We start from the raw sequence: 20299 nt of genomic DNA, 5'->3' as shown, positions 1-20299 counted from the left end.
AAGTAAAAAGATAAACCAGTGTACTGGGAACATGAGTTTAGTGATTTCCATGTTCATTGATGGGGACAGCTGGCTTAAAGGCCACTTGGTGGATTAGATGCTGGGCCTTACTAATCTGGGAAGGTTTTCCTGGAGGAAGAAGACCTGAAGCTCTGCTGCTTGTTGACTGTCATGTCAGCCCTTTGGGAGATCCTGGATCTTGTCCAATGGCAGGTGTGATCCCTGACGCCTGGTTGACCAGTGCCACAATAGAAAATCACCCATGAAAGTTGGGTCCTATTCCTATAGCCTGTGCAATGCCAGTTCTCATCATCGGGCCTGTTTCCTTCTGAGAACTAGGAGGCATTGTAGCAACTTGCCTTCAGTCCCTCAGCACTTCTATACCTGAGCATATTTGCTCAGGGAAGACGAGTAGTAGCAGTAAATATTAATACAAATATTAGCTAAATACACATGTCCTTTTGTGGTCTCAGCTACATGAATGCATTTAATCCTCACAACAGTCCCATGAAATAAGTACTGTCATTCTGATTTTATGGATGAGAAGACTGAGGTACAGAGGGGTAAAGTCACTTTTCCAGGGTCACTGGATTAGCAGGAGGCAAAGCCAGGACTCAAAACTATACAGTTTGGCTGGAAAGTCTATGCTTTTAACATTTATATCATCTCTCTGTAAAGATCCCTGCTTTTTTCTCTGCCAGGGAAGCCTGGAATTGCTCATCGAGACTTAAAGTCAAAGAACATTCTGGTGAAGAAAAATGGCATGTGTGCCATAGCAGACCTGGGCCTGGCTGTCCGTCACGATGCAGTCACTGACACCATCGACATTGCCCCAAATCAGAGGGTGGGGACCAAACGGTAGGAGAGCCTGGGCCTCTGCCCTTGCTAAGCAGCTTCTACTGAGTATCCCATGTGTGCCATTTCCCATATGCACAGGAGAAGGAGGTGTCGAAAAAGGAGGCGAGGACCTTGTTCTCAGCCCGCTGAAAGTTGAACATGCACTCCCCACATTGGAAAGTTACACCACTGCATCTAACAGATACAAGTACTGAGAGCACAGCTCCATGAACTGTATGCACATTGGTGTTGGTGGTGTTAAGGTCAGAGAGAAGGACAATCTGGAGCAGGATTTAGAAGGATAGCAGGCAACAGGTGTGGCTCGGGAAAGAGGGAAAACACTGCCATCTCCTGTGCAGAGAGCCGTGAAGGAGGCAGGGAGCATGTTGTGCTTAGGGACTGGAGAGCAGATTTGCCAAACTATAGCAGAGGTAACCTAGGATGGGCTTGCTTCCCACTTCATGCAGAAGTGAGGTAAGAAGTAAGGAGCTGTGATTGCAAATTGATTTCATGAGTTGGAAATGGGACCACCTTTTAATAGAGTGGAAGAAGTGGAAATCTGTTTGCTGAATCTAAATGAATTTCATTAAGATGATCCCCTGATTTATTGTGGGGGCTGGGGTGGCTGGAATCCTAGTAATTACTCATAATTACTACTCAGAGTCATTAAGGGTGCTGCTGACCACCTCTAGAATTAATTTTGACATATCTATAGTCAGGTAAGATAAGAAAAGTAGTTCAGAATGAAACTTAAGCTCAACCCATCACTGTGACTACATTCAATAAAGTGAAAGACTCTGGTATCAACCAAATATTATGTACTGTTACTGCCTCTGTGACCCACATTACAAGTAGTTCTGCCAAGAAGTCAGAACATGCTTCAAATAAACAAATCTTTTCTCTCTGTTTTTTTGAAATGGAGTTTCACTCTTGTTGCCCAAGCTGGAGTGCAGTGGCACAATTGCAGCCCACTGCAGCCTACACCTCCTGGGTCCAAGTGATTCTCCTGCCTCAGCCTCCCGAGTAGCTGGGATTACAGGTGCCCGCCACCACGCCTGGCTAATTTTTTGTATTTTTAATAGAGATGGGGTTTCACGATGTTGGCCAGGCTGGTCTCCAACTCCTGCCCTCAGGTGATCCACCCACCTCAGCCTCCCAAAGTGCTGGGTTTACAGGCATGAGCCACTGCACCTGGCCAAATAAACAAATCTTAATGGTTAAAAATAGAGATACACATCAGAGTAGCCTGGTATTGCCAAATCTGTGCTGAAGTGTTTAGAATCAAATCTAAAACATGGGAGTTTGCAATGAAGAGATGTGTACACTTCTTCTGCCCCAAGGGACTTTATCAGGATGATATTCTTCCACATTCAGAGGGCCCCTGAATCAATACTTTGATTTAAAGAGAGCAGTCATCATTTTCTGTGCGTGACCATGTTTGTTTTGCTATTGCAGATACATGGCCCCTGAAGTACTTGATGAAACCATTAATATGAAACACTTTGACTCCTTTAAATGTGCTGATATTTATGCCCTCGGGCTTGTATATTGGGAGATTGCTCGAAGATGCAATTCTGGAGGTACCTTTCTTTTTTGCCTTTGCTCCTACCTCCCATTCCAGGACGCTGGATCACCCAAAGCTGTTTTACTGCCCTCTTTCTTTTTACAACCTGTTGGATGCCTGTTGCCAGAGCCTGAATCATCGTTTAAGGTTGCCATCAAAGGTGTGGAACCTTGGAGGCAGCTGTGCTTAGGATGTGTTTATTATTCGGGGATCAGCTTGTTGAATAGTGTTGTGTGTTAGGGTAACCATTCTGAAGGCTCGTTTGGCTTTATAAACAAACAAACATTGTTGTATTAGTCTGTGGCAGGGAGTGCCCCAGGTGCAAATAGCACAGATTCATGCAGGGGTCTCTCACTTCAGGAGCAGTATGTTCTAATCATTGGCTCCCAGGCCCCATTCATGGGAAACCCTGCTGTTTCATTGTTAAAATAATAGTGCTAGTTTCTAAATTTGTAAAAGTGCATAGATTTTTCTTAAAGTGAGTTTTTTCTCCCATGGTTAAAAGTCGTTGGCATTTGCAACTTTTTATTCATGACAGAATCCAGTAAGAAATAGTATCAGATTTAGCAGAAACACTTTTTATTGTCAACTTAGTATATCAGTGTTTTATGATAATTTCCACATATTCTGCCACATGATCAAGTTCCAGGACCTCTAGAGCCCTACCTTCAGCCATTTATCTGTGATATAAGAGATTCCAGGGCAGTGAAAGTGGTTGGAAAAAAACTAGTAGTGCTCACTTCGCCAGCACATATACTAAAATTGGAATGATACAGAGAAGGTTAGCATGGCCCCTGCACAAGGATGATATGCAAATTCCTAAAGTGTTCCATATTTTTTAAAGACCTACTATTTGATAGCACCACAGGGTGACTATAGTCAATAATTTAATTGTACATTTTTAAATAACTGAAATAATATAATTGGATTGTTTGTAACACAAAGTGTAAATGCTTGAAGGGATGGATATCCCATTTTCCATTATATGATTATTATGCATTGCATGCCTGTATCAAAACATCTCATGTTATACCCCATAAGTATATACATCTGTGTACCCACAAAAATTAAAAAATCTAATCTAGAAAACATCTGGCAAGTCTTCCAGCAGAACTGTTTTGTATATTAATACCCTTTTCCAGCTTCCGTTTATGACATGTTTGGTAAAATCCAAATTATGGAAATAGTGCCCAGGTAGTATTCATGGAATTGGACCTCTTAAATTTTGATCAGTATATGCAGATAAAACAGACTAAGAGACCAGGCAACAGTGGCTCACGCTTGTAATCCCCAGCACTTTGGGAGGCCAAGGCGGGCAGATCATGAGGTCAAGAGATCGAGACCATCCTGGCCAACATGGTGAAACCCTGTCTGTACTAAAAATACAAAAATTAGCAGGGCATGGTGGCACACGCCTGTAGTCCCAGCTACTCAGGAGGCTGAGGCAGGAGAACTCTTAAACCCTGGAGGTGGAGGTTGCAGTCAGCCGAGATCGAGCCACTGCACTCCACCTTTGCAACAGAGCGAGACTCCATCTCAAAGAAAAAAAGAAAACAACAAATAAAACAGACTAAGAAAAATCTGGTCACACAGGTCTTAAACTGTTAATGTTTATTTCTTCTTATGACATCCAGAGATTGAGGCTAAATATATAATACTAACATTTATTCACCACTTGTTATGTATAAGCTCATTTAATCTTTACTACTACAAGTAAGTAATAAGTAGGTGCTATTATCATCGCTATTTTACAAATGAAGAAAATGAGTCACAGAGAAATTAGGAAATTTGTCCAAGGTCACATAACTATTTTAGTAACTCGGACTTAAGCCTGTAACTACCCCTTAGATAATTACCAAGTCCAATTCTTTATTTAAAAATATTTCCCAGGCTGGGCACTGTGTCACACCTGTAATCCCAGCACTTTGGGAGACCAAGGTGGGCTGATTGTCTGAGGCCAGGAGTTTGAGACCTGCTTGGGCTACATGGCGAAACTCTATCTCTACAAAAATAAAAAAATTAGCCAGACATAAAGGCCAGGCATAGTGGCTCACGCCTGTAATCCCAGCACTTTGGGAGACCAAGGTGGGCAGATCACCTGAGGTCAGGAATTCGAGGCCAGGCTGGCCAGTGTGGTGGAACCCCGTCTCTACTAAAAATACAAAAATTAGCCGGGTGTAGTGGCAGGCACCTGTAATCTCAGCTACTCAGGAGGCTGAGGCAAGAGAGACTCCATCTCTACTTAAAAAAAATCTTATTAGCTCAAGACAGCAGGTTTTGTTTGCTTGCTTGCTTGCTTTTCTTTTTCTGGAAAAGGGCTTGAGAAAAATTAATTGGCTTTTTATTTTTATTTTTTTGAGACAGGATCTCTCTTTGTCACCCAGGCTGTAGTGCTGTGGCGCAATCTTAGCTCACTGCAACCTCCACCTCCTGGGTTCAAGCCAGTCTCCTGCCTCAGTCTCCTGAGTCGCTGGGATTACAGGTGCCCACCACCACTCCCAGCTGATTTTTATATTTTTAGTAGAGATGGAGTTTCACTGTATTGGCCAGGCTGGTCTCGAACTCCTGACCTCAGGTGGTCCACCTGCCTTAGCCTCCCAAAGTGCTAGGTTTGTAGGCGTGAGCCACTGTGCCTGGCCTAAATTGGCTTTTTAAAATTATCTTTTTATTATGGAAAATCTTTTAAGTTTGTAGCTTTAAAAGATGAGGACTGGCCGGGCGCGGTGGCTCAAGCCTGTAATCCCAGCACTTTGGGAGGCCGAGACGGGCGGATCACGAGGTCAGGAGATCGAGACCATCCTGGCTAACACGGTGAAACCCCGTCTCTACTAAAAAAATACAAAAAACTAGCCGGGCGAGGTGGCGGGCGTCTGTAGTCCCAGCTACTCCGGAGGCTGAGGCAGGAGAATGGCGTAAACCCGGGAGGCGGAGCTTGCAGTGAGCTGAGATCCGGCCACTGCACTCCAGCCTGGGTGACAGAGCCAGACTCTGGCTCAAAAAAAAAAAAAAAAATGAGGACTTTAAAAAATGCAGTGCTATTACCACACTTTTAAAAAATGAACATTAGGCCAGGCGCAGTGGCTCATGCCTGTAATCCCAGCACTTTGGGAGGCCGAGGCGGGCAGATCACGAGGTCAGGAGATCGAGACCGTCCTGGCTAACACGGTGAAACCCCATCTCTACTAAAAATACAAAAAACTAGCCGGGCGTGGTGGCGGGCACCTGTAGTCCCAGCTACTCGGAGGCTGAGGCGGGAGAATGGCATGAACCTGGGAGGCAGAGCTTGCAGTGAGCCGAGATCTCGCCACAGCCAGACTCCGTCTCAAAAAAAAAAAAAAAAAAAGAACGTTAGGGGCCAGGTGCCATGGCTCACTCCTGTAATCCCAGCACTTTGGGAGGCTGAAGTGGGCAGATCACCTGAGGTCAGGAGTTCAAGACCAGCCTGGCTGATATGGTGAAACCCCATCTCTACTAAAAATACAAAAATTAACCGGGCGTGGTGGTGGGCACCTGTAATCCCAGCTACTCAGAGGCTGAGGTAGAAGAATCGCTTGAACCTGGGAGGTGGAAGTTGCATTTAGCTGAGATCGTGCCACTGCACTCCAGCCTGGGTGATGAGTGAAACACTCAAAAAAAAAAAAAAAATTCTTTTTTTTTTTTTTGAGACAAGAGTCTTACTCTGTCATCCAGACTGGAGTGCAGTGGCACGATCTCAGCTCACTGTAGCCTCCACCTCTCCAGGCTCAGGTGAACCTGCCACTCCAGTCTCCCGAGTAGCCTGGGACTACAGGTGCACCACTCTTCCCTGCTAATTTTTGTATTTTTTGTGGCGACAGGGTTTTGCCGTGTTGCCCAGGCTGGTCTTGAACTCCTGTGTTCAAGCATTCCTTCCACCTCGGCCTCCAAGAGTGCTAGGATTACAGGCGTGAGCCGTTGTGCCTGGCAAACATTAATATCACTTAACATCTAGTCAGTGTTGAGATTTCCCCCGTCTCCTAATTTTTTTAAAGCAGTTTGTTCAAATCAGGGTTCCAGTAAGTTTTATCCCCTGCAGTTGATGAATACAGCTCTCACATCTTTTCTTGTATACATGTTCCCCCTCATTTTTTCTTCCCACTCTGTTTTTTTTGGAGAATCCAGGTCATTTGTCCTGTAGAGTTTCCCAGGCTAGATTTTGCAGATTGCCTAGGTAGAATTCACATATTCTACTCTTCCTGGTATTTCCTATGAATTGGTAGGTAGTTCTGGCAGCTAGAATCATTTCTGGGGGTTCGGGGACACAGGGTTCCCTCTGTCCTTCCGTCCGTGACAAGTTGCGTAGTGTTGGTTCTCTATTTTTGTGGTGTTAACATGCCATGGTGATATTGTCCAAAACTAAGAGAATGATTACTTCCCCTGCATATCTATTTGGTTCCCATGATATATAGTTGGAATAGGAGAGGCAGAAAAAAAACTTGATTCTTTCCACTTATTTACCATTTTTCAAAATGATGAGGTGGTTCTTAGCCTCCCACAGAGGTGACTGAGGTTTCCTTTTTTAGACTTTAAACATGTTTGTTCCATTGAAGTTATTCATCTTATTGTCACTTAAAGGTCCCCATCTTTGGCCAGTTGGGAGCTTATCAAATTGGTGCCTTTTGTTGTGACCCCAGTAGTCTTTGATAGATTCCTTGCTTTGGCTATGAAAGAGATGTTCCTGGCTACTCTTGTGTATTTCTTTTTGTTGTGTTGTTTTGTTTTGTTTTATTTTGTTTTGTTTTGTTTTGTTTTGTTTTGTTTGTGACAGAGTCTTGCACTGTTGCCCAGGCTGGAGTGCAATGGCACGATCTCTGCTTACTGCAACCTCTGCCTCCAGGGTTCAAGCGATTCTCCTGCCTCAGCCTCCTTAGTAGCTGGGACTACAGGTGTTCGCCACCATGCTTGGTTAATTTTTGTATTTTTAGTAGAGACGGGATTTTACCGTGTTGGCGAGGCTGGTTTCAAACTCCTGACCTCAGGTGATCCGCTTGCCTCAGCCTCCCAAAGTGCTGGGATTATAGGCATGAGCCACCACGCCCGGCCCCTCTTGTGTATTTATTTTTCCATACTTAGAATTAACTGACTTTTCTAAGGAACCTTAGGGGATAGTGGTATTTACAGAGCACAATGTAGGTTTTGTCACTGGCTTCTGAGTAATCTCTTCCTGCTCTTGATAACTCAGGTAGATATTTTCTTTTCTCCCAGGAGTCCATGAAGAATATCAGCTGCCATATTACGACTTAGTGCCCTCTGACCCTTCCATTGAGGAAATGCGAAAGGTCGTATGTGATCAGAAGCTGCGTCCCAACATCCCCAACTGGTGGCAGAGTTATGAGGTAAGCAGCTGGCCTCCTGTGGCTTTCCCATCAGCCTGATTTCTCCACCTTAGAAAAGGATTTCTTGACAATGGGGTCAGGCTCCAGAGGGGCCCCCTGAGAGTGTCAGTTATTATTTACTATTAGGTGCTACTATACATATACCAAGCCCTTTGGAGCTACAGTCTCTTTCCCTGGACCCTGTAGGGTGCCATTTGGAGTTCACAGCCTAGTAGAAGAAAAGGCTTTGGGCCTCGTGTGGTGGCATAGGCCTGTAATCCTAGCACTTTGAGAGGCTGAGGCAGGAAGATAGCTTGAGCTCAGGAGTTCGAGACAAACCTAGGCAGTATGGGGAGACCCCATCCCTATAAGAAATAAAAAATTAGGCTTGGTGGCACACCACCTGTAGTCCCAGGTACTTGGGAAGCTGAGGTGGGAGGATTGCTTGAGCCCAGGAGGTCGAGGCTGCAGTGAGCCATGATTGGGCCACTGCATTTCAGCCTGGGCAACAGAGCAAGACCCTGTCTCATAAAAGAAAACGGAAAAGGCTTTGTCCCCAAGACACAGATGAGGGAGGTGGTCAACAAGTGAGTTGTTAGCTAATTCTAAGTATGGAAAAATAAATACACAACTGAACCCAGAGCTGTTAGACACCAAGCTGGGAAAGGCAGTGCTGGAGCCCTAGCTGAGCTGAGCTTCATGGAAGAGTGAGGAGGAGGTGTCCATAAGAGAAGCCCGGAGACCAGACAGAGGAGGAGGAAGACATGCCTGTGAGGAAAGTGGTCTTTCCAGAAACTCAGAAGGGAGCAGTTTGACAGGGTTGGGATTGGGATGGAGAATGTGAATTTGGGAGAGATGGCAGATGAAATCCAGGGTGTGGGGGAAACAACATTTGATGGGAATAATTGGTATGAGGACATGTTTGTGACATACGTCCTAATAAACGTGGAATTCTAGGGTCTTAAGAGTGTTCAGGGGAACAGGCTTGCAAACTAGCTGAGTGCTCATGGACCTCCTTTTCATTTGTGGCTCTGCATTTCCTTTTATTTTTTTCCCAACTTTATTGAGGTGTGATTGACAAATGAAATTGTAACAAAGGTGCTGAATTGATACATGTATGTATTGTGACACGATTACCACACTCAAGTTAGTGAGCACATCTGTCACCTCACATCGTTGCCTGTGTATGTAGTGAGAGCAGTTGAGACCTACTGTTAGCACATTTCAGGTGTACAGTATTGTTGACTCTAGTCACCTTGCTGTCCATTAGAGCCCCAGAACTTACCTGGTGAAGTAGAGGTTGGCCCTGCCTTTAAAGGGTCTAACCACTAGAGGGCATTTCTGCATTTCAGAACAGAATGGCATCTTAGCTGATGCATTCGTGTTGCATCCTAGAGCAGCATTTCTCACCGCACTGCTTGGAAGCTTCAGGGCAGGGTTTGCTTCAGAGGGCAGGTGAGACCAGAAGGGCTGGCCTTTAGCTGCAGCGCTTGCCTTTCCCTTGTGCAAGCTGTCCCTTAAAAAGGAAGAGCCGCCGGGTGCGGTGGCTCATGCCTGTAATCCCAGCACTTTGGGAGGCCGAGGCGGGCGGATCACAAGGTCAAGAGAGCGAGACCATCCAGGTCAACCAACATGGTGAAACCCCGTCTGTACTAAAAATACAAAAATTAGCTGGATGTGGTGGCCCATGCCTGTAGTCCCAGCTACTGGGGAGACTGAGGCAGGAGAATCGCTTGAACCCGGGAGGCGGAGGTTGCAGTGAGCCAAAATCGCACCCCTGCACTCCAGCCCAGGCGACAGAGCGAGACTCCTCCTCAAAAAAGAAAAAAAAGAAGAGCCAAGGAGACAAGGGAGCCTTGCAGAGCATTTCCCTAAGGTCAGCCGGTGGATCTGCCAGACTGCACTGAGCGGGAGGTGGCAGGGAAATGAATGAGAGCCTAGGGACCAGAAAGGCTTCTCCAGGGCATGGCCAAGCTGATGGCTCCTGGGTCTTTCTGCACAGGCGCTGCGGGTGATGGGGAAGATGATGCGAGAGTGTTGGTATGCCAACGGCGCCGCCCGCCTGACGGCCCTGCGCATCAAGAAGACACTCTCCCAGCTCAGCGTGCAGGAAGACGTGAAGATCTAACTGCTCCCTCTCTTCACACGGAGCTCCTGGCAGCGAGAACTACGTACAGCTGCCGCGTCGAGCGTACGATGGAGGCCTACCTCTCGTTTCTGCCCAGCCCTCTGTGGCCAGGAGCCCTGGCCCGCAAGAGGGACAGAGCCCGGGAGACTCGCTCACTCCCATGTTGGGTTTGAGACAGACACCTTTTCTATTTACCTCCTAATGGCATGGAGACTCTTGAGAGCGAATTGTGTGGAGAACTCAATGCCACAACTCGAACTGGTTGTAGTGGGAAGTCCCGCAAAACCCGGTGCATCTGGCACATGGCCAGGAGCAGTGACGGGGCCTGAGAGGGGCCGGAGGAGCCGAGGTGTTGCCAGTGCTAAACTGCACTGAGGGTTTCCTTCAGGGATTAGCCCACAGCACACCAAGGTGGCCCGGAAGAACCAGAAGTGCAGCCCCTCTCACAGGCAGCTCTGAGCCGCGCGTTCCTCTCCTCCCTGGGATGGATGCTGGGGGGGACTGCCAGTGGAGACGGAATCTGCCGCTTGTCTGTCCAGCCGTGTGTGCATGTGCCGAGGTGCGTCCCCCGTTGTGCCTGGTTCGTGCCATGCCCTTACACGTGCGCGTGAGTGTGTGTGTGTGTCTGTAGGTGCGCACTTACCTGCTTGAGCTTTCTGTGCATGTGCAGGTCAGGGGTGTGGTCGTCATGCTGTCAGTGCGTGCTGGTGCCTCTTTTCAGTAGTGAGCAGCATCTAGTTTCCCTGGTGCCCTTCCCTGGAGGTCTCTCCCTCCCGCAGAGCCCCTCATGCCACAGTGGTACTGTGTTCAGCAGGCTGCTCTGCCCACCCCAGCGTCAGCACAGCTCTTCTCCTCCATCTCAGACTGTGGAACCAAAGCTGGCCCAGTTGTCCATGACAAAAGAGGCTTTTGGGCCAAAATGTGAGGGAGGTGGGTGGGATGGGCAGGGAAGGAATCCTGGCAGAAGTCTTGGGTGTTAGTGTCAGCCGTGGGAAATGAGCCAGCCCAAGGGCATCATCCTCAGCAGCATCGAGGAAGGGCCGAGGAATGTGAAGCCAGATCTCGGGACTCAGATTGGAATGTCACATCTGTCTTTCATCTCCCAGATCCTGGAAACAGCAGTGTATATTTTTGGTGGTGGTAGGTTTGGGGTGGGGAAGGGAAGGGTGGGCAAGGAGTGGGGAGGGAGGCCGGGGTGGGAGGGAGGCATCTGCATGGGTCTTCTTTTACTGGACTGTCTTCTGATCAGGGTGGAGGGAAGGTGAGAGGTTTGCATCCACTTCAGGAGCCCTACTGAAGGGAACAGCCTGAGCCAAACATGTTATTTAATCTGAGTATAGTATTTAACGAAGCCTGGAAGCACGGCTGTGGGTGGTGATTTGGTCAGCATATCTTAGGTATATAATAACTTTGAAGCCATAACTTTTAACTGGAGTGGTTTGATTTCTTTTTTTAATTTTATTGGGAGGGTTTGGATTTTAACTTTTTTTAATGTTGTTAAATATTAAGTTTTTGTAAAAGGAAAACCATCTCTGTGATTACCTCTCAATCTATTTGTTTTTAAAGAAATCCCTAAAAAAAAAAAAAAAAAAAAAAAATTCTCCAATTGAACGCACATAGCTCAATCACACTGGAAATGTTTGTCCTTGCACCTGAGCCTGTTCCACTCAGCAGTGAGAGTTCCTCTGCCCTGGGGCTCAGTCTCTCTCGCATTTTGTCCCCACCCTCAATTCCATGAGTGGTTTTTGCTCTAAGGCCCTTTCATGCACTGTCCAGCTGGTTGCACCCTCTCCAGGCATTTATTCGACAAATGTGTATGAAGTGCCTGCTGGGTGCCAGGTGCTGGGAATACATCTGTGAACAAGACATGCTTGGGTCCTACTCCTGGAGCACTGTAAAAAGAGCTGATTCAAGTAAGTAGATGCCTGTTGTGAGACCAGGTTTCATAATTGGTTCTACGACCCTTTTGAGCCTAGAATTACTGTTCTTACAGAAGATCACTGAAGAAAGAGGAACCCCCACAACCCCCTCCACAAAGAGACCAGAGGGTGATGAGACCTGGGGTTTAGAATCCCAGGTGAGACCCCAAATCACTGCATTCATTCTGAGCCCCCTTCCTGTCCCCAGGGGAGGTGTATTGTGTAATGCAGCCTTGGAGCATCTCTGCCTCCAACCCAGCAGTTCTCTGCCAAAGCCTGTAGAGGAGGGAGAGCCTTGTCCCTGCCCTCAGGCTCCCCAGTGCTCCTGGCCCTTCTATTTATTTGCCTGATCATTGCTTCTTTCCTTGCATTAAAGGAGATCTTCCCCTAACATTTGGGCCAATTTACTGGCCACTGATTTCATTTAAATACCATGGTGTCATTGGGGGGACCGTCTTTACCCCTGCTGACCTCCCACCTACCCCCCCTGCAGCAGAACCTTGGCGGTTTGTAGGTGATGATGGAACTTAGACTCCTCTGCCCAGAGTCACAAGTAGCCTCTGGGATCTGCCAACACATGTCCACTCCCAAGCCACTAGCCCACTCCCCAGGTGGCCCTTCTGCCCTGACCCCACACACAGTCCAACTCTTCCACCTCTGGGGAAGACGGAGCAGGTCTTTGTGAAGCTCCCACACCCACCCCTGCCACTTTTAACACTAAGCGAGAACTGGGGAGAAACCGAAGCCGTGTTTTTGGCCCCCGAGGCTGACCCTGATCCATAGTGCTGCCTGCACCTCTGGATTCCGGATTCACAGACCAAGTCCAAGCCCGTTCTCACGTCGCCGTAAAGGCCCCCGAACGGCATTCTCGGTACTTCTGTTGTTTTTGTACATTTTATTAGAAAGGACTGTAAAATAGCCACTTAGACACTTTACCTCTTCAGTATGCAAATGTAAATAAATTGTAATATAGGAAATCTTTTGTTTTAATATAAGAATGAGCCTGTCCAATTTCTGCTGTACATTATTAAAAGTTTTATTCACAGAGCTTTTCTGGTGCCATCTGTCCCACATATGCAGTGCGGCCACCCAGCTTTTGTCAGGGGAATTGGGAATGGGGTGGATGTTCTAAGGTCGGGGTCTAGTGCTCACACCAGCTGTAGCAGACCCCAGCAAGAGGAATGCTGATCCCAACGTCCTGGGTCTTCCTGAGACTGTTGCTTTGTGTTCCTAGAGGGCGGGTCTGGCGTGTAAGGGACAGAAGACACCAAGCACCCTTTTATTGGGCTTTGTGTGAATTTGTCCTCTCACATTTTTTCCTATTTACAAAAGAGGGTCATGCTCCTGGTTAGTCACACTCTCTCATGTCTCAGAGGCATGAGTCCTCCTCCTAAGCTGAAGTGAAATTGTGAATTCTGGGATGCTTAGGTGACTTTGAGGAGGAAGTCTTCAGTGGTTCCTCTGGGATTCTCAGCGTGTGGTGGCTGTGAATGTCCTCTCTCTCTCTCTAGGCTGAGGGGATCTAAAATAACAAATCCTAGAATCATAGTCTCCAGTTTAGATGAGACCCGCAAGATCCCCTGGTTCACCATCAGGCACTCGACTTCCCTGCTATGCCCCTGTCAGGTGCCTGTGTGGCCTCCTGCTAATGCGGGACCACAGCTCCATCTGTAGGCTCCATGGCTCAGTGGAAAGCCCTTCCTTCTGTAGAGCTGGGCAACTTCCATGAGACTTCTACAGGGTTTTCAAAGCAGTTACTCTCTCTTCCCTTATAAGGTCCCCTAAAATATGTAAAGGCAGCTGTCATGAATCTTCTAGCAAAGCTTCGAGTTTCTTCAGTTAATATTAGCGAATACTTATTGAAAACTCACTGCGTGCTAAGCAATGTGCCAAAATTTGCTTTACATATATTAACTGTTTTAATCCTCAGAGCAACCATATGAGATGGGCACTATTATCCTCTCTTTATGGATTAGGAAACAGGATAGGAGAAGTCAAATAAGTTGCCCAAGATCACGTAGCTCACGGCTGGAAAAGACCTTGGGTCCAGGATGTTGACCACAGAGCACAGCCCTTCCCCCACTGCACTGTCCTGCTCTGGTTCCATGTTCCTCACCCAGGCTGGCCGCTCTCTTCTGAACCTAGCTAGAGTCTGGGACCACAAAGGATGTGTACATAATGTTGTATCCAGGTATTAACAGATATCACAGACTAGAAGAAGAACCCCACAGACTGTGTGCTTGATGCCGCAGATCACATCCCAGGACTGCATCTCATCTCTTGATTGAGTAAAATCCAGCTACCCTCTCCTTCCTGTATAAGGGAAGTTGGTGTTCTGAACTCAAGTGCAGGACCTTATAGTTTTATTAAGTTTCATTATAGACCATGCCCATTGCTCCAGCCTGTCACTACTTTTAAATCCTGATTATTACCCAGAGTTTTCCATTGTCCTGAGTTTTCCCAGTCTGAGACTCTGCTGGGCTGAGAAAATCAAGTAACTTACTCCTAAAAGTTTGCTTTAAGTTTGGCATCTATGCCAATAACCTAATCAGCTGCCATATTAAATTGTCCTTGTGTCCTGGCCATAATTTTTTGTTTTTTGTTTATTTATTTATTGGGACAGAGTCTCTGTCGCCCTGGCTGGAGTACAGTGGTGCGATCTTGGCTCACTGCAACCTCCAGGGTTAAAGCGATTCTCCTGCCTCAGCCTCCCAAAAAGTTGAGATTATAGGCACCCGCCACCACACCCAGCTAATTTTTGTATTTTTGGTGGAGACGGGGTTTCACCATGTTGGCCAGGCAGGTCTTGAACTCCTGACCTCAGGTGATCTGCCCACCTCCTCCTGACCTCAGGTGGTGATCTGCCCACCTCGGCCTTCCAAAGTGTTGGGATTACAGGCGTGAGCCACTGCTCCCTGCCTATTTATTATTTTAAATAGAGACAGGGTCTCCCTTTGTTGCCCAGGCTGGCTTTGAACTCTTGGCTTCAGGGAATACCTCCTCCTCAGCCTGCCAAGTTGCTGGGATTACAGTCATGAACCACTTCACTTGGCCCATAATTTTTAGATGGACAGAGATAGCAGAAGAAGCCCAAGTACTTTGTTAAAGTATCAGTGTGGCCCTTTTTGATGGATCTACCTGTTCATTGGAAGGAAAGACAGTAGTTTGTAGTGAATCTCGGCCTGGTTCAAATGAAGGCTCCTTACAGGCCATCCTGTGAATAGTCAGTCATCTTGCCAGGCATGGACCTAAAATTCACTAGGCTGTGATTGCAGGTTCAACTCTTAACATTTTGAAAATTGGAATGGCAACCATTCTAGTGCCTCTTCCTGTGCCTTTGAAGGTTGCCAGCAATGTGTCATCTTAGTGAGGCCTGTGACGCAGGAGGCTTGACTTCATTTGAATGTTGTGTCACTTGGGTTATTGTTTCACATAGCTTAAATTTCTGTCCCCCAGCCCATATGTCTTCTGACCTCTACAGGCCTCAGAACGTGCTTGCTAAACACAACCAAACGAGAATGAGGAGTGGTGGAGTTCAAGAGACTCAGGAACATAAGAGGAATGCACAGCACAGGTGAGGGAAGTAGGAGAAGCCCTGGCTCAGGCCAGGAACGGCGTTACTAGTCGGGGTTCTCCAGAGAAACAGAATCGATAGGATGGATGGACAGATAGACTAGAAAGAGAGATGACTCATGGTTGTGTGGGCTGCAAGTCAGGGTAGCAGGCTCAGAGACCCAGGGAAGAATTGGTGTTGCAGTCCTGAGGGCAGAATCCTTTCTCAGGACACCTCAGCCTTTTCTCTTAAGGCCTTCAATTGGTTGGATGAAATCCACCCACATTATGGAGGGTAATATGCTTTACTCAAAGTCTGCTGATTTAAATGTTAATCACGTCTAAAATACCTTCACAGCAACATCTGGAATGGCATATGACGAAACAGCTGGACACCTGTGGCATGAAAGTTACTGGGGATTCCATGGTCAGAGGATGGGATTTAAGGAATATGGAAGATATCCCTGGGTCCTTCTGAGAATTCCCCCTTGGAAGCCAAAATGGGGATTAATGGGGGCTTAGGGCGGTTTAAGGAACAATTGGTTAGCTTGGGCTCTTTTAAGAAGTATTTGTCAAGCAACCTTAATGAATGGAGTGGCAGGTAGAATAGAAAGCCATGGGGAAACCCCATCTCTACTGAAAATACAAAAATTAGGTGTGGTGGCACACACCTGTAATCCCGGTTACTCAGGAGGCTGAGGCATGAGAACCACTTGAACCTGGGAGGTGGAGGTTGCAGGTTGCAGTGAGCCAAGATTGCACCACTGCACTCCAGCCTGGGCAACAGAGGAAGAATTTGTCTTAAGAAAGAAAAGAAAAAGAAAAAAAGAAAAGAAAGCTAAACAATCTATGGTCCCCGCCCTTCAAGGAGTTTATAATCTAGACAGATAGGATTTGTACAGGCAACAGGCAGATTTGGGCAAATCTCATTACAGAGCAGTATGCAAAGTACCATGGGATCACAGATGAGGTGTCTCGGGAAAGAAGTAGCATATCCCTGCCCTCCAGCAGCTCCCTACCTGGTGGAATGGGTGAGTAAACAGCTAGGATGGAATGAGATCAGTACTGCCATAGGGATAGAATACTGTGGGAACGCAGGCGGGGCGCGGTGGCTCAAGCCTGTAATCCCAGCACTTTGGGAGGCCGAGACGGGTGGGTCACGAGGTCAGGAGATCGAGACCATCCTGGCTAACACCGTGAAACCCCATCTCTACTAAAAAATACAAAAAACTAGCCGGGCGAGGTGGCGGGCGCCTGTAGTCCCAGCTACTCGGGAGGCTGAGGCAGGAGAATGGCGTAAACCTGGGAGGCGGAGCTTGCAGTGAGCTGAGATCCGGCCACTGCACTCCAGCCCGGGAGACAGAATGAGACTCCGTCTCAAAAAAAAAAAGAATACTGTGGGAACGCAAGAGAGTCAGGAGGTTGGGGTCAAGAGAGAGACATCTATTTTGGCCTGCTGACTGAGGAGAGGAGGGGGTTTTAGTAAAAACTAATTGCCATTCAAGAACCACAGATCGGCCGGGCGCGGTGGCTCAAGCCTGTAATCCCAGCACTTTGGGAGGCCGAGACGGGCGGATCACGAGGTCAGGAGATCGAGACCATCCTGGCTAACACGGTGAAACCCCGTCTCTACTAAAAAAATACAAAAAACTAGCCGGGCGAGGTGGCGGGCGCCTGTAGTCCCAGCTACTCAGGAGGCTGAGGCAGGAGAATGGCGTAAACCCGGGAGGCGGAGCTTGCAGTGACCTGAGATCCGGCCACTGCACTCCAGCCTGGGCGACAGCGCGAGACTCCGTTTCAAAAAAAAAAAAAAAAAAAAGAACCACAGATGTTCAGTATGGCTGCAGAACCGGAGGCGGGGGTGTGATGAGGGAGCCTGCTGGAGCTGTTCCCATTGCTGAGTTCTGAAAGGTCAGGAATTCATCCTGGGGCCAGAAATGGCAAATAGGTAGCACCAATGCCATCACTTGCCCTGTGACAGCTACCTCAGACTGTACTAATCTATCAGTAATTTGTCCTCTTGAGTTGGTCTCTCTCCACATTTTTCTCAACAGCGTGCTTACTGTCCCATAAGTTAAAACACATTTGTCATTCTTGATGTAGGGAATAGGCCATTGGAGGGTGTCTTGGTCAGCTCTGGCTGCTGCTGCTAAGTACCTTAGATTGATGGCCGGGCATGGTGGCTCATGCCTGTAATCCCAGCACTTTGGGAGGCCAAGGTGGGCAGATCACTTGAGGTCAGGAGTTCGAGACCAGCCTGGCCAACATGGCGAAACCCTATTGCTGCTAAAAATACAAAAATTAGCCAGGCATGGTGGTGCACACCTGTAATCCCAGTTGCTCCAAGAGGCTGAGGCAGGAGAATTGATTGAACCCGGGAGGTGGAGGTTGCAGTGAGCCAAGATCATGCCACTGCACTCAAGCCTGGGTTACAGAGTGAGACACAATCTCAAAAAAAAAAAAAAAAAAAAAATTCCTTGGATTGGGTAATTTATAAACAATATAATGTAATGCTCCTAGTTCTTGAGGCTAGGAAGTCCCAGATCAAGGGATCAACAGGTTCAGTGTCTGGTGAGGGCCTGTTCTCCTAGATGGCGCTTTCTGTGTCCTCACATGGTGGAAGGGGGAAACAGGCTCCCTCAAGCCTCTTTTATTAGGGCATTAATTCCACTCATGAGGGCAGAACCCTCATGACCTAATTAGCCCCTAAAGATCCCATGTCTCAATACTATATCACATTGGGTATTAGGTTCCAACCTAGGAATTTTGGAAGGACACCATAATTCACACCATGATAGAGAGTTTTAAGAAAGGGATTGATGTGATCCTGTTTGTCTTTTGGGAAAATCACAGTGCTGACTTGAGAAAGGAATTGCAGTGGTGGCAGAGTAAGAAAAGCTGGGAAGGGGCCGAGCACGATGGCTCACGCCTGTAATCCCAGCATTGTCAGAGGCAGAGGTGGGCGGATCACCCAAGGTCAAGAGTTCGAGACCAGCCTGACCAACATAGTGAAACCTCGTCTCAACTAAAAATACAAAATTAGCCAGGCACGTGCTTGTAATCCCAGCTACCCGGGAGGCTGAGGCAGGAGAATCACTTGAAACCAGGAAGTGGAGGTTGCAGTGAGCCAAGATCACACCATTGCACTCCAGCCTGGGCAACAAGAGCGAAACTCCGTCTCAAAAAAAAAGAAAGAAAGAAAAGCTGGGAAGAACAGCAGGAGAGATAGTGGGTAGAATACTCAGGTTTGTATTGAATAATCAGATATGAATGGTGAGGGAAAGAGGAAAGCTGACTTCAGTTTGGAGTAAAAGAGAGAATCTTAGCCTGGCAGTTTTGCATATGTGTTTGGGGGTTAGGGAAGTTGGTACACAACACTGTCCCCTGGGAGAGGGAACCAGGGATGAAACAGCTGAGCAAGTGGTTTGCCAAGTGGAAAGAGATGTGGGCAGTCTGGGGCTCTAAGAACTGCCATTTTCTTTCTTCACTATGTGCACCTGTTCTGAAATGAGGCGGGGTAAGATAACACATACCCTATGTCTTAGGAGTTGCGTGCAGATGCTGTAGGAAACCTGGAGACTTAACCTTCCTTCCTTCTGCCACTCCAACCCATTCATGCCAGAGATGCCCTGCCATTTTCATCCAAGAGGCCAGATGGTCCCTGGCCTTTGAACAGGACTAGACCCAGAGACCACCTACATTCAATGCAAATAAACTACCTTGATCCTACTGCAAGACCCCCCCAGGATCAGATCTTTGGACTGTGCCAGATTAACCATACTGCTAGATTCTCTCTTCTAGGCCCCCGAACACACACAGACACTGTCCCATGGAAATGGTCGGGCAATAGGAGCCACGAAGAAAAAACAGCGACTCCCTGCCCAGGCAGCTGCCCACCAGCTGTCCACCGCCCACAAGAGGTGATGTCATGCAACTGGGGGCCCAGCCCCTCATTCCTGACAGACCAGAGAGCCAGGGCCCCAGGCCCTCTCCCTCCCACCTCCCCAGCTTAGAAGCAGTGACAGTACCGTGAGGAACTCCCAGTGGACTATTCCTTTCTGATAGTTCTGGGCCCCACTGATGGACAAGGCCCATGTTAGAGCTCTGAGACTTAGGTCAGACTCCAGAGGGGCCAGCACTAGCCCCAGGTGCTCTGACTTCCTCATGGTACCCTAGAGCTTAAGCTGCTCAGTGGAAGACTCAGCTCTCCCAGTTTCCTCCATGGGAGCCGCTGTTACATAGCCAGGCGAGGGGTTGTCCTGAAGAGAAGGGATGTTACCTAGGCCTTGTCCATTAGCTGGGCCCCCACTGTCTAAGCCCCGACCCCAGGCCAGCCAGGAGTGTCAGGAGCCAGGGCAGGCAGAGCAAAGGGAGGGATACGTGAGAGCTCATTCTGAGAGAGGCTGGCTTGGGAAGAAGGTACAGATTGAGTACAGATGTCTGAGGAGCCAGAGCGGTGGAGGTTTTGTGGGGAGGCTTCCTGGAGGGAGGAGGAGGGGATGTGTCCTGGTATGAAGCTGCAGGTGGTGTGCAGAATTGCTTCCCCCACCGCCCAAGCTTTAAAGGGCTGCAGAAGATAGGATGAGAACAGATGCTAGCCAAGAGACTTAGGCTTAGGAGAAAGCTGTGGAGAGTTGGAGAAGGCAAAGCTTTAGAGGCCTCATATATACTGCCTGGCATGCGAAGGTTAGTTCACCAAGAAGGCCTGCCAGCGATCTGCCTTCTCCCTGCTGAATTTCACCTGCAGCAGAAGCAACTTTGATGCAAAAAACTTCCTAACTCACGCTGTGAGATTCCAGAACTCAGTGACCAAAGTGGAGCTTGGCATCCCAGTTGGCCCAGATCCTCTTAGGAGGAAGAAGAGCCGTGAGGGATCCTGAAACAGGGCTGGGATTCCAGGTGGAGTCTTCCAGCCTTTCCGCCTGGCTTGAAGATTTTCCGCCAAGAGACTCATGGCCACCAGAGG

General features: G+C 47.9%; 1 protein-coding gene and 1 non-coding gene across 3 annotated transcripts in view; both read left to right on the top strand.

Moving 5' to 3' along the window:
- Positions 1–12828, top strand: part of ACVR1B (activin A receptor type 1B) — a 46412-nt gene extending 33584 nt beyond the window's left edge. For both annotated transcript variants that reach the window (XM_033222015.1, XM_033222016.1), the window contains exons 6-9: positions 702–858; positions 2293–2417; positions 7625–7755; positions 9737–12828. In XM_033222015.1, the coding sequence (XP_033077906.1) occupies positions 702–858; positions 2293–2417; positions 7625–7755; positions 9737–9862 (539 nt within the window). In that variant the 3' untranslated portion in view covers positions 9863–12828. The remainder of the gene's footprint in view (positions 1–701; positions 859–2292; positions 2418–7624; positions 7756–9736) is intronic.
- On the top strand, positions 3134–3240 carry LOC117091127. Its single transcript, XR_004440249.1, has one exon. It is a non-coding gene; the product is annotated as a U6 spliceosomal RNA (small nuclear RNA).
- Positions 12829–20299: the final 7471 nt, after the last annotated feature.

This window comes from Trachypithecus francoisi, unplaced genomic scaffold, assembly GCF_009764315.1.
Source record: "Trachypithecus francoisi isolate TF-2019V2 unplaced genomic scaffold, Tfra_2.0 Lachesis_group11, whole genome shotgun sequence".
Lineage (NCBI taxonomy): Eukaryota > Metazoa > Chordata > Mammalia > Primates > Cercopithecidae > Trachypithecus > Trachypithecus francoisi.
The sequence above is the reverse complement of the archived record's forward strand: the minus strand, read 5'-3'. Positions and strand labels throughout refer to the sequence as shown.